Genomic DNA, 15,533 nt, shown 5'->3' on the forward strand with positions numbered 1-15,533 from the left:
CTGGTCAGAGGCAAGGTGGCTCTGCCTTCATGGCCAAATTGTGTCTCTTTCACTGGTCCTTTTTAGCCGTTTGACTCTGATCTTAGGACCAGGGCATATTTCTTTCACTGGCTCTAATTCTAGGACAAAGTGTGTTTCTTTGACACCAGTTTCAGAGCCAGGGCACATGTCTTTAGTTCTGAGTACAGGGATAAAGATGTTTCTTTCCTGGCTCAGGCCTCAAATACAGGGTGTGTTTCTTTCTCTGGCTCTGGGGTCAGAGTCAGGGTGCTCAGTGATCGGTTGGTTTCTTGCTCCAGTTGTCACTTTTACCTTTCGGAAATACCAATTGTTTAGCTGGGCATGGTGATGCACACCAAGAATCCCAGCACTGGAGGCAGCAGAATCAGAAATACAATGTCATCCTTGGCTAGCTATCAAGATCAGCTTGAGCTACATGAGAGCTTGTCTCAAAAATTAAATCAAACAAACTGGGGCTGGGGAGATGACTCAGCAGGCAAGAGCACATGGTGCCCAGCACGGTGCCCAGCACGAGCCATTCATCCCAGCACTCCAGGACAGTGAGTTCTAGGCCAACCTGGTCTACATGGAGTTCCAGACCAGCCAGGGCTACACAGTGAGTCCCTGCATCAGATAGAAAAGGAGACAGAGCGAAAGATGGGGGAAGGGAAGGGAAGGGAAGGGAAGGGAAGGGAAGGGAAGGGAAGGGAAGGGAAGGGAAGGGAAGGGAAGGGAAGGGAAGGGAAGGGAAGGGAAGGACAGCAGAGCAGACTTGGAGAGGCCCTCAGGTCAGGTGGCCCACAGCCACCTGTAACTCCATCTCCCGGGCATCTGACACCGCCCATGGCCTCCATGGGCACTTGTACCCATGTGTGCACTTGTTGAACACACACATGCGCAGATACACATCAATACATCTTTTTGAATGAACAATTGAGTAAATAAAATAAAGTGTTTGTTTCATCTAACTGAAGTGCAGACTTTGAAGTGCCCTTAAATCTAGCAATGAGCTGCTCAAACTAGTCATTACTGGAATAGAATGCAGAAACGAGAAGAGTGACAGAAACAGCATCATTCAATAAGGGGGTCTTGAAACAAGACTTTCTTTGGACCACCAGCTCCTGAGTAATGACACAGGACTTCTTATTAAGTAGCAAAGGTTGGCCTTAGTTTAGGCTTGTTCCCAACTAACTTAACCTGTTTATATTTACCTACGTTCTGCCACACGGCCGTTACTGCTCCTTGGTAGTACACGTCTCACTTCCTCTACATCTGGCTAACTGTAGTTGAACTTTCTCATTTGACTTTTGGGGGTTCCCTAGCTTCCCAGTAATGACACAGAGACTTATTATTAATTATGAAAGCTTGTCCTTTAGCTTAGACTTGTTCCCATGTTTGCTGGTTTCCACTGAGCACATCAGATTCTTTCCCAGTTCCTCTCTCTCCCCAGAAGTCCTGCCTAGTCTCTCCTGCTGAGCTATTGGCCATTCGGCTCTTTATTAAACCAATCAGAAGGCGCCTTTCACACAGTGTGATCAAATATCCTGCAACAGCTGGCGAATCTCAGCACAGATTCTTTCCCAGAGCTTGTATCTCTCCCTGGAAGTCCCGCCTATCCTCCAATCAGAAGGCGCCTTAGGCAGGTGAGGAGGACAGAGACATCTTAACAGTGTACAAGAAGATTATCCCAGCAGGATTTTATAATTTCTCACCCATGCTTGTTCCCATGAGCCATTTCTCCCTTTTTATGGCAACAGGTAACAAGGGCTCTTCTCCTGCCTTGTGGGGTTTTTTTAGGTTAATTTTTTTCAGTCAAAATAGTTTTGTAAGATATAAATAGATTCAGTTAGCATTAACAAATTTCTCAGTCCGTCCATTTTTTAATTTGGAAGTTTAAGTAATTTAAGCTTTTCTTTTCTTCACTGCTGTGTGCTGCATCTCAGGGTGAAAAGTCTTCATCGTTGGTTGTTAAGGACCCTGTTACTGGCACCTCTAACTACTTCTTTTTTCTTTTTTTCTGAGATAAAGTCTTGCGGTGTAGCCCTGGCTGGCCTGGATCTTCCCATGTAGACCATGTTGACCTCAAACTTTGAGACACTCTTCCTGCCTCTGCCTCCTCCCAGTAATGAGAGTGAGGAGCAATGCCATCACATCTGGCTTAATTATTTTTCATAATAAAAGACCTAGAGTGTGGCTGTTTGAGAGTTCATAAAACTGTTGGGTTATGAATCAAGGTAAGGAGGGAGAATAGTCACATACCTTTAATAAAAATATTTGTATTTCAGTCCCTTGTTTTTATGGATGAATGATGAATCTCATTAATTATGTAAAGTATAGCCAGATGTGGTATTGTATAGCTTTGATTCCAACAATTGGGAGGCAGAGGCAGGTGGATCTCCATGAGTCTGAAGCCAGCCTCGTCTACAGAGTGAGTTCCGGAATAACCTGGGCTACACGGAGAAACCATGACTGAACAGGAAGGAGAAGGAGACAGAAAACATGGGCCCACCCAAATGACACTATTATGGTAACTAAATATTGTGGAGTATGGGAGAGAGAGAGAGAGAGAGAGAGAGAGAGAGAGAGAGAGAGAGAGATTGATTCATGTCCTGTAGAGAGAGGCAGAACTGAAGGAGCAAAGGCGATGAGGAGTGGCCATGGTGACGTCCAGGCCTGGGCTGCTGCCAAGGCCCATGTCTGCGCCCATGACTCTGCTGCAGCCATGGTCTGTGTTGATGTCTGTAGCTTCTGTTACCACCAAAGGCAGAGAGGATAGAGCTGCACAGAGTGGGCCCTGCCCCTCGCCAGCTGCAACACTAGGGAGAGTTGGTCCTATGCCTCACCTGGGCAGCACAGGTAGACCAGCTGACCCTGTTCGATGGGCCATGGCCCTGAGGTCAGGAAAGTGGGAGAATTGGTCCTGCCCCCCATCTACCATGTGGTGGTATGAGTGTGAGGGAAAGATACCATCTCCACCCCTTGCCACCTGTATCTAGTGGGGAAGCTAACCCAGTCACTCCCCAGCTGCAGCACTCGGGAGAGTGGCCCCTGCACCTCACCTGGGCAACACAGTAGAGCTGATCCTGACGGTGTGGGTGTCATGTGATATTTGATTGTGTTCTGACAAATAAAGCTTGCCTGGAGTCAGATGAGGAAGCTAGTCACTAGCTGACCAGAGAGGCTTGGAGGACTGAGGGCAGAGAGCACACAGGAAATAGTAAGGCAGGGCTGAGAGGATCTTGAGCCTTTTGGGATGGAGGAACAGTAAAGGTAGGGAGTGTCTGTGGCTGCTCCCTGTTCTCTGATCTTTCCGGTTCTTACCCCGATATCTGACTCCCAGTTTTTTATTGATAAAGATTAACTAGATTATCACTTCATCTGGCACCCAACATGGGGTGGCAAGGGGCAGAGATGGTATCTTTCCCTTATACTCATACCACCACATGGCAGTTGGTTTAGAAGGACCAGGCCCTTCATATGCTCCAAAAGATCATATATGGAATGGGTGTTGGGGTGGGCCAACTTACAGTCCTAGTTCTGGGCCTGGGTGATTGCAGGGTTGGTCAGCCCACCAGCTCTCCCCCATCCTCACCACTAGGGTGAGCTCTCCAGCACTGCCCTGGCTAGTTCACCCAATACATCATTAATTCTTTTGATATGTGAAAATGGGTTATCGTTCCAGTTTTTGTGTCCTTTGGTTTTCTCCATTCTTCAATTCCCAGAGCTCACATGGTGTCTCACAACCATCTACAGCTCCAGTTCCACAAATCTGACACACTCTTCTGAACTAGGTGGGTACTGCATGCATGTGGTACACAGACATACATGCAGGCAAAACACTCATATACATAAAATAAAATAGTAAATTGAATTTAAAGAAATTATAGAAGAATATATTCCTCCTTTTATGACAAAGGAATAATCATGAAGCTGTCCCAAATAGAAAGACAATGACTATTCAAAGTATGTTTTGCCTTTGTGTGACAATTACTGTATTTGTTCATCATAAAGGTGGAAATTTAGTGTTCGGTGCAGTTTTCAATAAAATGTAATTTGACAAGATGGCAGGTAAGGTCACTTACATCTAGTTCTAATGACCTGTGTTCAATTTCTAGAGCCCACATGATGGAAGGAGAAAACTGGCTCCTGCTATAGTTCCCTGCCCTTCCTATCATGCATGCATGCTGTATGCTTGCACACATGCACACACACACACACACACACACACACACGAAGACACAGAATAAGTGAAAAAAAAAGAAAGGAGGAAACCAAAGGACACAAAAACTGAAAGATAACCCATGTTCACTTATCAAAAGAATTAATGATGCTAAAAGGATCACACTGCCCAAAGTTACCTGTAGATCACTGCAATTCCTATCTAAATACCAATGACTTTCTCACAGAAATAGGAAAAAATTATTGAAATTCCTACAATGGGGCTGGATAGCTGGCTCATTAGTTAAGAGCACTTATTGTTCTTGCAAAGGACCTGCGATCCGCTCCCAGAACCCACGCGGGGTTCACAACACAACCATCATAAGCTGAGTTCCAGGAGATCCAATGACTCTTGTGACCTCTGCAGACACCAGGTACACACATGGTACACAGATGCAAAGCAGGCAAAACACGCATAATCATGAAATAAAATTTTACACTATTTCCTTAAAAATGTGCAAAAGTACAAAAGAGCCAGAATCGCCAGTGCAATCCTGAGGAGGAAGAGGAGGAGGGGATGAGAACAAAAATAAGAATTATCTCTTTGAGCAGGGCACAGTGGCACAGGCCTGGAATCTCAGCCCTTGGGAAGTAGAGGCAGAAGGACCAGCAGTTTGAGATCTTCCTCAACTACACAGAGTTTGAGGCCAGCTCTCACTCTGATCTGGGTAAAGCCGTTGCTTGAGTTCACATGGACTAGTGAAAGCAGGAGTTGTATTTTAGCAGAAAGGAGCAGTGGTTGGGTGCAGCTTCCTCAAGGCCATCCATTCTCTCAGTATTCAGCTTAGCAGGACTGCCATGAGAGCAGTCCCAGGCAACCACAGAAGAGCTGAGCAAGGTGGCTGAGCCACGGTGGTTGACAGGCCTCAGCCCAAGGCTGTCAAGAATAAGGACCTGAGCCAGGCATAGTGGCGCATGCCCGAATCCCAGAAACTCCAGACTCTGGAGGCAGAATCAGGTGGATCTTTGTGGTTTGAGGCCAGTCTGGTCTACAGAGCAAGATCCAGGACAGCCAGAACTACACAGAAAAACTCTGTCTCAAAGGAGAGGAAAAAAAAAAAAAAAGACGACACTGCAGCTTCTTATGAAAGCCGAGCAGAACAGCTCCAACCGGCACCACAAAGGCCCTGTGCAACCCAGATAAGAGGACTCTATGAGGAAGCCACACCCACGAAGCGATGCTAAGCCTCCAGGACGATGCTCTGGATGGGGGTTTAGTCACAGAGGGAAGGGGAGGGTCCAGGAAAGAGTGAGCTCTGGATGACTCTACCTGGGTGAGCAAAAATACTTCTATTTGGTACACATGTGACGCTGGAACTCCAGACTCGGGCCCTTGCATATGTTAGACAAGTGCTCTGTGTTGAGCTGCACCCTAACACCAGCCCCCAAAGGCGTTCTTATTCGTGTTGGGGGAGGGGTAAAGAAATTTTTAATTTTCTTCTTTCTATCCTTTTGAGCATTACAATTTTTCCACAAGAAAGGAAAATTGTATGTGTAGAGTTTTTGTTGCTGCTGATGCTGCTGTAGCCTACTAAAAATAAGGAAATCTTAGAAACCCGAATAGATGAGACATGGACCACACAGGCCTAGCCAGGAGCACAGCCTGGAGGCTGTGGGATTCCCCCTTACCCAGGGACTGTGGCCCCACCTTGAGGAGAAATCAGCTGCCCTGAAGATGGGAGAATGAAAACTCCTGATGCCCAAGGCACTACCATAAACTAGTGGGGGGGGGGGGGGGGGGGGGGGGGGGGAGGGAGAGAGAGAGGGAGGGAGGGTGGCTGTTGTTGCAAACCCTAAGATGATCAGAGCCAGGTGAATAGCTTCTCCTGCTTTGTTTGGGGGGGCAGGGGGGGGGGGGGGGACTCACAGTGGCTGAGGCCCTAACCAGGGCCAGAGAACTCACAAACACAGGAACATAGGATCCAGGCAGTTATAACCTCAGGGGCCAGAGAAGACCTTCCCTACTCTCTCTGAGTCAGCTGCAGAAGGTTGAGGAAGCTGGCCCTGGAGAACCAGAGCTCAGCCAATGAGAGTTCTGCGTATATTCGGTCCCCATACTGAAAGCAGAAGTGGGCAGAAGGCGTGAAGAAAGCACACGGCCCCTAGGGGCCTAGAGCGAGAGCCTGTCTAGTGGGAGGGACAGGGGTCAGTCTGCAGAGGGGGAGAGATGATGGCAAAAAGGAGTATCCCCCGTCTGCCTTGACTCTGGGCCAGTGTGTCTTCTGCTACCTTAGAAGTGCTGAAGAACCACATGTTGGTGGCCTCTGTCCCAGCTGGCATGACACTTGCCCTAATGAAAATGATCCAGTGTATCTTAGGTGGTGGTGCTGCTGTGCCCAGCCTCAGTTTCCCTCTCCATCCCTATATCCATTTGAATCTCTCCAGACCGAAGGCCAATCCTTACTGTGTTTGTTGATCTTGGCCAACCAGCCATGCCCACAGCGCTGGCCAGGGGTCTCTTCCTTTCCCACATAATCCATCCTTCCTCCCACAGTCCCAGGAGTCCCACTTTCAGCAAGTGTCACCCTAGCCCAGGATTTACCAGCCCCCCATCTTCTGTGCACATGAACGTCTGCTGAGTATCAACTGACATAGTTAATAGTCACAATTTCACAACTGTGGAATTATGATTTATTATAAAATGCACACATTCGCGTTTTAATATCATGATGTTTATATCTGACCATTAGGCCTGATTTTGATTAATATCTTGTAATGCCAAAAGCACTAATTAAATGGAAACTACATTTATCTTGTAAAGAAAACATGATGGATTCTAACGGGGGTGGAAAATGATATCACACTCAAACGAAAGAGGCTGTAAAAGCAACTCTGAGATATTATATTGGTCTCTGGTTGCAGCAGGGCTCTGCCTCTGAGAGATTCGGAGCTGCAAACCTGCATCTCTACTAGAAATGGAAGGAGAAGGTGCTAAAGACACCACGGACAAAAAGGAGCCTCCCTCACCACTTCAGAGGAATGGAGGACTACACACAGGCATTCTGGTGCTCTACCCCACTCCTCAGGGAGGGGTGCAGCGCCGGGGCCATTGCCCACATTTATAAGGAACTCACAGCCAACCATCACTCAGCTGAGCATCTTCTCCTCCAGGAAGCCCTCTCCAACCACTAGGACCAGGCAGGGAGCACCCCGGTTGGCCTTCAGACACACCACACAAGGCCATAGGTTGCCTGTGGTACAAAGGTGCTCCTCCCTTAAAGTGAAGTTGGCCTGCATTTCCATGCTCAGGGCCCTGGGACCCTGGGAGCCTTCTGCTTCTGAGATAGGCCCTCAGGCTGTACTTAGGGGGGCCCTGGGAGCCCCCTGCCTCTGAGATAGGCCCTCAGGGCTGTACTTAGGGGATAAGCCAGGCTATTTTCATCGTTTCCTTCCTCTACTCGAGCAGTGGCCACCACTGCTGGTTCCCACAGCTCACACACCACCACGGCCAGTTCCCACAGGTCACACACCACCACGGCCTTGACCAGGATGCCACCAGCTCGCAGAAGATGTGCCCCACCCAAGGCCTCACAGGTAAGTGGTTTCCTTAGTTCCAGCATGACCTCCTGCCTGGTGCCCACTCCAGAACGAGAGGGGACACTGTGTCTCTCCCTTGACCCTCTCCACAAAAAGATGGACTGTGGGAGAACATTTGCTCTGCGATGTCAGCCAGCAGCTTGGCTGAATCAGGAGCCGTGTGTCAATCAATGGGCACTCCCTGAAGCCTCCTGTGAGTTGGACCCTGGGAGGAGGGCAAATGCTTGAGAGGGGGAACAGTCCCTAGTCCTAAGCTGGGAGGGAAGGCGGGAAACGAGGCAGAACCAGACAGTCCAGAGACATTTTCCTGACTCTGCACTCTGCCGTGGACTTCTGGGTGACCCTGGGCGAGTGCTTCTCCTCTCTGGGCCTAGATGAGTGGCTTTAGACAGGTCCCTCTGAGGGCCCCTCTGAGCTGCCAGCTGGAAAGCCCTGCAGGTTTTTTGAATCAGGCATCATGAGAGACGGCCAAGGTGTAGAATGTATACCTTGGCCTGACTCCAGGCTCAGGCAAGGGACTAGGTCTGGAAGGTCCATTCCTAGCCTCTGTGGCCAGGGACTCAGACTGGAGTCCCTCAGCAGTCACCCACTCCCCTATCTGAGCAGGGGCTGGGTCTCTACCAGAGACCAGGAAGACCTGTCCCTCACTACCACACTTCCTGGGCTGCACAGTGAGTTCCAACCTAAGCTAGAGCACAGAGCTCCTGCGCCCTCCAGAGGCCTGGAGAGAAGGGACACGCCTTTGTCCAGCACAGGTATCCTGGTGTAGACTGACAGGCCCCAATCTCATTGCTCTCTGCCCACAGCTGGCCTGCCGGATGACTACCTGGGGGCTCCTGCTTCTGCTCTGGCCCGTGGCCACAGCCACCCAGGCCTGCCCAACGCCCTGCACCTGCCAGGCCTTGGAAACCATGGGGTTAAAGGTGAACTGCGAGGGGCGGGGCCTCACAGCCCTGCCTGTACTGCCAGCTCACACTCGCCAACTCTTCCTGGCCAACAACAGCCTGCGTTCAGTGCCACCAGGTGCCTTCGACCACATGCCTCAGCTGTGGAACCTCGATGTGACACACAACCCCTGGCACTGTGACTGAGGCCTCACCTACCTGCGCCTCTGGCTGGAGGACCACATGCCAGAGGCCCTGCTGCACGTCTACTGCGCCAGCCCTGACTTGGCCACCAAGCGTCCGCTGGGCCAGCTGACAGGCTATGAGCTGGGCAGCTGCGGCTGGAAGCTGCCACCATCCTGGGCCTATTCGGGGATCTGGTGGGATGTGGCACTGGTAGCTGTGGCCATACTGGGCCTGGGCCTGCTGGCTGGCTTGCTGAGCACATTCACAGAGCCTCTGAAATGAGCCTAGCCCATGACACCAGGCTGGAAGTCCAGACCTAAGCCGGGTGCCCAGAAGCACTGGCCCGAATTGGTCCATGCCATTAAAAGCCCACACAGAAGGGGCCGCTGAGATCATTCAGTGGGAAAGACACTTGCTGCAAAGTCTGAAGAACCGAGTTCAATCCCCAGGACCCATATCATAGGAGAAAACGGAATTTCACCTTCACACTCACTCTGTTCATGCATGGCACATAAATAGATAGATAGATAGATAGATAGATAGATAGATAGATAGATAGATAGATAGATAGATAGATAGATAGATAGATAGATAGATAGATAAATGCAATAAATAAATTTTAAAAATCAACAATGAACCCACTGCATAACCTTTTCGTATGAGCTCAACATAGTAATTTTCTTAAATCTGGCTTCTTCTAGAAACCTGAGTTCATTTTATTTGAACCTGGTTTGAGGCTTCTCTCTCTCCTAAAGTTTCCCACCCAGTCACCCCAATTCCATAATCTCTGAGCAGCCTGAGCCAGGTCCTGGGACCAGCTCTCATGGCTTCTGCCAGCAGCCTCACATGACCCAGCTGACTGGGCACAGGACTGCAGGCCCCATGGAAAGTCTCCTGGACACAGCAGAGGTGGGGCAGAGTGAACTGAAGACCCAGGGGAGAGGGAGCATCATCATGGTGCTCTCCCAGTTGGCCTGGGACCTCTGTTCCAGCATGGGAGGCCTGGGGGCTCCCTGCATCTCCTCTGACCTCCTCACTCTTCTTCTCTACCTGCTCCTTCAGTGCAAAGGAGAAAACAACTCTTCCCCACGTGCTGGCACCAGCAGCTTCCCAATTCTGGGTCCCATCCTGCCCTAAGCAGTATCAGAGTCTTACCCTGGACACCTCTATCTATCTATCTATCTATCTATCTATCTATCTATCTATCTATCTATCTCTCATGGAAGTTCCATAGTTACCTGTGAGCTAGGAACTGTGCCAACCAGCGTGGGCCTGTGAGTCAGAAGTTCTACTAGGAAGGCCAAGAGGGCAGAGTGCCCTATATGACACCGGCCTGCAGGACTCAGTAAAGAGTAGGAGCCAGAAGTCCAGGAGGGAAGACAATGGGGAGGGGTAGGGACTGGGGTAACTAGACAACCTGGGCTTCTCTTGTAGGCCTATATGTCTACATGGTGGGACAGCCAGGCTCTCAGGCCATAGTTAGTACCTGAGGTAGTCACGTAACCTTCCAGACAGGCTGCCGCTAACCTAACAAAAGGTCAGGAGTTGCTCTGCTCCTTCTCTGTAATTTGAAGGATGCCTGACTAGAGATGCTAATTCAAGCCTACGTGACTGAGCTAGCATACAGACCGGGAATACATGACAGGGGAGACACAGGTAGATGTGGAAGTGACTAAAAGCCATTCACCTGGTTACCTAGGAAACAGAATGCTAATGATTTTACCCCTCAGTTTACATTTTGGTATAAAAGCTGTTTGGAGAATAAACGAGGGGAATTCTTCAGCATGTACACTCAGCATTTCATGAGGGATCACGGAGAATCTCCTTCCCAATAAAGCCATGTGAGTTGTGTCTTTATTCCTGCGCCTCCACACTAGTCCACGGAGATAGTTATGTTGGGGCCCAGTCTAGAGAAATAATTTATGGTCTGGGCTGCCACCGGACCCTGACAACCACTGAGTAGAAAGTCCTCTCTAACCTGGAGCTCAGATATAGAGGGTACTGTCTATATGTTCTTTAAGTGTTGGCAGTCAAATCAGACTTTACAAAGATCAGGCCATGGTGGCCGTACCTGTAATCCAAGCACTATGGAAATGGAAGCAAGAGGATTGCTCCAAGTTCAAGGCCAGCCTGGGCTACACAGTGAGTTCCAGCCTAGCCCAGAGCACAGTGTGAGACCTTGTCTTGAGAGAGAGAGAGAGAGAGAGAGAGAGAGAGAGAGAGAGAGAGAAGCCAGCAGTGGTCGTACACGCCTTTAATCCCAGCACCCAGAAGGCAGAAGCAGGTGGATCTCTGTGAGTTCGAGGCCAGCTTGGTCTACAGAGAGAGTTCCAGGATAGGCAGGGATACATAGAGAAACCCTGTCTCAAAAAAATGAATGAAAGAAAGAAAGAAAGAAAGAAAGAAAGAAAGAAAGAAAAGAAGCAATAGGAAGGATGAAATGCAACTGCCCACATGGAGCCCAGGGGCCGAGAGCTTGTGGCTCCTGCTTTAGAAACCAGCAGTCACATGCACACCAGTAGCAACAATGAACTCTGGCATCTAAATCCCCTGTGGGAAACCCTGCACACTGAGGTGTCCTCAGGTACCTCCCTAACAACAGTCTTCCCAGGCATATAGGGGATATGGGCCTCAAGTCACCTACAGACAGGCCACTATGACCCTTTCACAAGCCACAAGTGCTCAAAAATCTTCTGAAGCCTGACATGGTAATGGACATCTTTAATCCCAGCTTTCAGGACACAGAGGCAAGTGATCCCTGTGGGTACCAGGCAATCAGGGCTACATATTGAGACCCTCTCTCAAACACACACACAAAAATGAAAATTTTCTGAGCACATACAGGTCCCAGGGACCAAGGCCTTCAGTCCCTAGTTCCAACATGGGGGACAATCTAGATCCTCCTACACCGAAATTCCGCTACTGCCCCCTCCTGGCACTCTGGTGTGCACACATAAGCCTTCACCTTCCTAGCTAAGCTGGCTCTGTCCAGGAGAACCTGCCAGCTGTCCCAAGCCTCATGAGGCAGGAGTCGGGATGTGATTTCCCAGGGGTCTCAGAGACAAGACTGGAATTTCACCACAGATCAGGTGCAGAGTTTGGGTTTTAAAGGTCTCCCAAAGGTCCATGAATTGGACACTTGGGTCCCAGCCTGTGGCACTAGAGAAGACATGGGACCTGCAGGAAGGAAGGGTCTCATGGGTAGAAGTTAAACATTGAAGCTGTGCCTGTGGAGGAGGCATTGGAACACACACACCCTCTCTACTTCCCAGCTACCAAGGAGGGAGCAGTACCCACCACAGGCTCCTCCCATGACGTGCTGCCTAGACACAGGCCCAAACAACTGAAGTCAGCAACCCAAGCATGTCTCTTCTCTTCCTGTGTGTCTGTGGTGTGTGTGTGCGTGCGTGCGTGTATGCATGTGCAAGCATGTGCATGAGCATATGAAGGCTGGAAGTTGGTGTCTGGTATCTCTCAGCCACTCCTCACCTTATTTTTTTGAGTCAGAGTCTCCCACTGAGCCTGGAGCTTGCCCACTCACCTAGATCACTTGGCCAGCAAGCCCCAGACATCTTCCTGTCTCTGCCTCTCCAGTGCTGGGGTTGCAAGTATGCACCCAAATGCCTGCCATTTGATGTGGTTGCTGGGAGACAAAGGGAAGTGGGCATGGTGGCACATGCCTTTAATCCCAGCACTTGTGAGGCAGAGCCAGGAGGATCTCTATGAGTACAAGGTCAGCTATCCAAGTGAGTTCCAAGCTATCCAGGGCTACATGGTGAAGCCCTGTCTGAAAGAAAAGAAAAGCACTAAAGAATCAAGGTGATGTGCTCCCCAGAAGGGTCAGACTGACAGAGACCAGCAGAATGGGAGTGCTGGGGCTGGCCACTAACATCGGAGGGCACAGAGCCTTGCCATGGAAAGATGGACATTTAGAGAAGACGGTGTAGCTGCTATACAAAACTTGGCCAAAACAGGGTGCCATAGAGTTGTACATTTCTAAGCAAATGAGTAAAATACTATACTATGTATGTTTTTAAAATTTATTTATGTGTATGTAAACACATAAATACACAGGTGTTTTGCCTGCCCCTGTTATAAAGATTTTACAATTTAAAAACACACACACACATAAAAGTGCTGGAGAGATGGTTCAGTGGTTAAGAGCACACACTGTTCTTGCAGAGGTTCAGAGTTCAGTTCCCAGCACCCATGTCTGGCAGGCAGCTCATAACTGCCTGGAACTCCAGCTGTGGGGGCTTGGAAACCTCTGGCCTCTTCAGACACCTGCACTCCCATGCGTGCACACAACAAATAGAATATTCTTAAGGGCTGGAGAGATGGCTTAGAGCACTGAGTCTTCCAGGGGACTCAGGTTTGATTGCCAGCACCCATGTGACAGTTCACAGCTATTCATAAATTTAGTTTAATTTTTGAATAATTTTAAATATGTAAAACCAGTGGAGGCTGAGAATGCCGATCAGTAGTAGAAAGGCTTGCCTAGTGTGGGAGTTTGAAAGAAAATGTCCTCCCTCCACAGGTTCCGAGGGAGTGTCACTATTGGGAGGTGTGGCCTTGTTGGAGGAATGTGTGACCCTGAGAGTGGGCTTTGAAGTCTCAGAAGCTCAAGCCAGGCCTAGTGACTCACTATCCCTTCAAGCTACCTGCAGATCCAGGTGTAGAACTCACAGCTAAACCGGACGGTGGTGACACAAGTCTTTAATCCCAGCTCATGGGAGGCAGAGGCAGGTAGATCTCTGTGAGTTCAAGGCCAGCCTGGTCTACATGAGCTAGTTCCAGGACAGGCTCCAAAGCTACACAGAAACCCTGTCTCGAAAATAAAAATAAAAAAAGAAAGAAAGAATGATTCTGTTCAGTGTGGTCACTGGCTGGCCATGTATGCAACACTATTTGGGCTCAGTGAATTACTTAAAAAATAAACAAACAACCAGAAAAAAACACACAAAGGTGACAAGAAGGAGAAATACTTGTTTAGGGAGGGGGACACATACTGTGGGGAGGGGGACACGTTGTGGGGTTCTGCAGGGAAGGAGGGTTAGGGGAGGATATGATCACACTATTATTTCTAAAAATCTCAGAAGCCCAGCATAATGGTGTACGCCTTTAATCCCAGCACTCGGGAGGCAGAGGCAGGCAGATCTCTGAGTTTACGGCCAGCTCAGTCTACATAATGAGTTCTAAACAAATAAAAACTCTGAGGGGCTAGGCAGATGGCTCAGCACTAGGGCACTGGGAGGAGGAAGGACTCTCCCTGAAAAGGAAATAGATAGTTACGGATGGATTTGGGAGGTGGCGCTAGAACAGCAGGATCAAATGAGGTGGAGGAAAGAGACGGGTAAGGAAGGGAATATGGGGAGAGACAGCTAAAACTCATGGTCATTTGAGGGGTCTTATGGAAACCTAATATAAGAGAGATAGAGATAGAGATAGAGATAGAGATAGAGATAGAGATAGAGATAGAGATAGAGATAGAGATAGATATATGGGTTCACACACACATGCACACACATATATGTGGGTTCATACATTTATGGGTATGTATGTGTGTGTGTATATATATGACAGAAAACTAAACTGGAATCACCAAACAATGAGGGAGCCAAAGCCCCACAAGACATCTCTCTCCATCAAATCAAACCTCCAGTGCTGCGAACAGGCCACATCTAGTGGAGTTGTTGGGTCTTATGGAAACCTCAACCAACCCAGGCTATTGCCAAGGCCATTGCTTGCTCTCCACAAATTGACGGTAAGGCCCTGTTGCTGAAGACAACATCTAAGTAACCACTAAAGACAGGGAAACCCAGCAGGTACCCACCTGGAGCCTTCGCCCATACTGACTAGTGCACACGGTACTGGAAGGTACTCTGCTTACTATCTGAGGAGAATCATAAATGTCAACCTAGCTACAAACCCTCTGATCCACAATGGGGTCCTGCCTGCAAGATGTGCAAGCGCAGTAGTGGCACAAAGCCTGTGGAGTAAACCAACCAACACCTGGCTGGAATTAAAGCCTGCTCTGAGAAGGAGCTCATGCTCAACACTGCCTGTGTGGCCAAGAACCTGAGACTAGATAAGCCAGGAGTCTAGAGGGAAACCAAATGCTGGGGCTCCATTAAAAACAAAAGCAAAACAGAACAAAGAAATGTAGCAATAAGCCGGGGTGGTGGCGCACGCCTTTAATCCCAGCACTCGGGAGGCAGAGGCAGGCGGATCTCTGAGTTCGAGACCAGCCTGGTCTACAAGAGCTAGTTCCAGGACAGGCTCCAAAGCCACAGAGAAACCCTGTCTCGAAAAACCAAAAACAGAAATGTAGCAATAAAATGACTCCTAATAACATTCTGCTACACTCATAGATCAGTAACTTGCTCAGTCATCAACATAGAAGCTTTCTCCTGCAGTAGACAGGAACAAACCAGAAACCTACAGCTGGACTGTGAGCAGAGAGTGAGAGACCTTGGAACACTCAGTCCTAAATGGGATTCTTCATCAAATCCCTCTCCTCCAGGGATCAGGAAACGCTGCAGGAGAGGAGGTAAGAGGATTGTAACAGCTGGGGACACAGACACACAACACACAAACAGGCTGATGAACACAGACATGAGGACACCAAGAAAACAAGACCGTAGACACAACTGGACTGATGTACATATGAACTCAGAGACTGTGGCACACTGTGACACATGCACAGGG

The 15,533-nt window shown here is 49.1% G+C and overlaps 1 protein-coding gene across 1 annotated transcript; it reads left to right on the top strand.

The window, feature by feature from the left end:
* Positions 1 to 7,631: 7,631 nt before the first annotated feature.
* Gp9 (glycoprotein IX platelet) lies at positions 7,632 to 9,322 on the top strand. Its single transcript, XM_050165460.1, has 2 exons — positions 7,632 to 7,752; positions 8,562 to 9,322. The coding sequence occupies exons 1-2, from the start codon at positions 7,708 to 7,710 to the stop codon at positions 8,844 to 8,846; spliced, it is 330 nt and encodes a 109-aa protein (XP_050021417.1). The 5' UTR covers positions 7,632 to 7,707; the 3' UTR covers positions 8,847 to 9,322.
* Positions 9,323 to 15,533: the final 6,211 nt, after the last annotated feature.

Source organism: Alexandromys fortis, unplaced genomic scaffold (genome assembly GCF_014885135.2).
Source record: "Alexandromys fortis isolate MF-2015 unplaced genomic scaffold, M_Fortis_MF-2015_v1.1 scaffold_158, whole genome shotgun sequence".
Taxonomy (NCBI): Eukaryota; Metazoa; Chordata; class Mammalia; order Rodentia; family Cricetidae; genus Alexandromys; species Alexandromys fortis.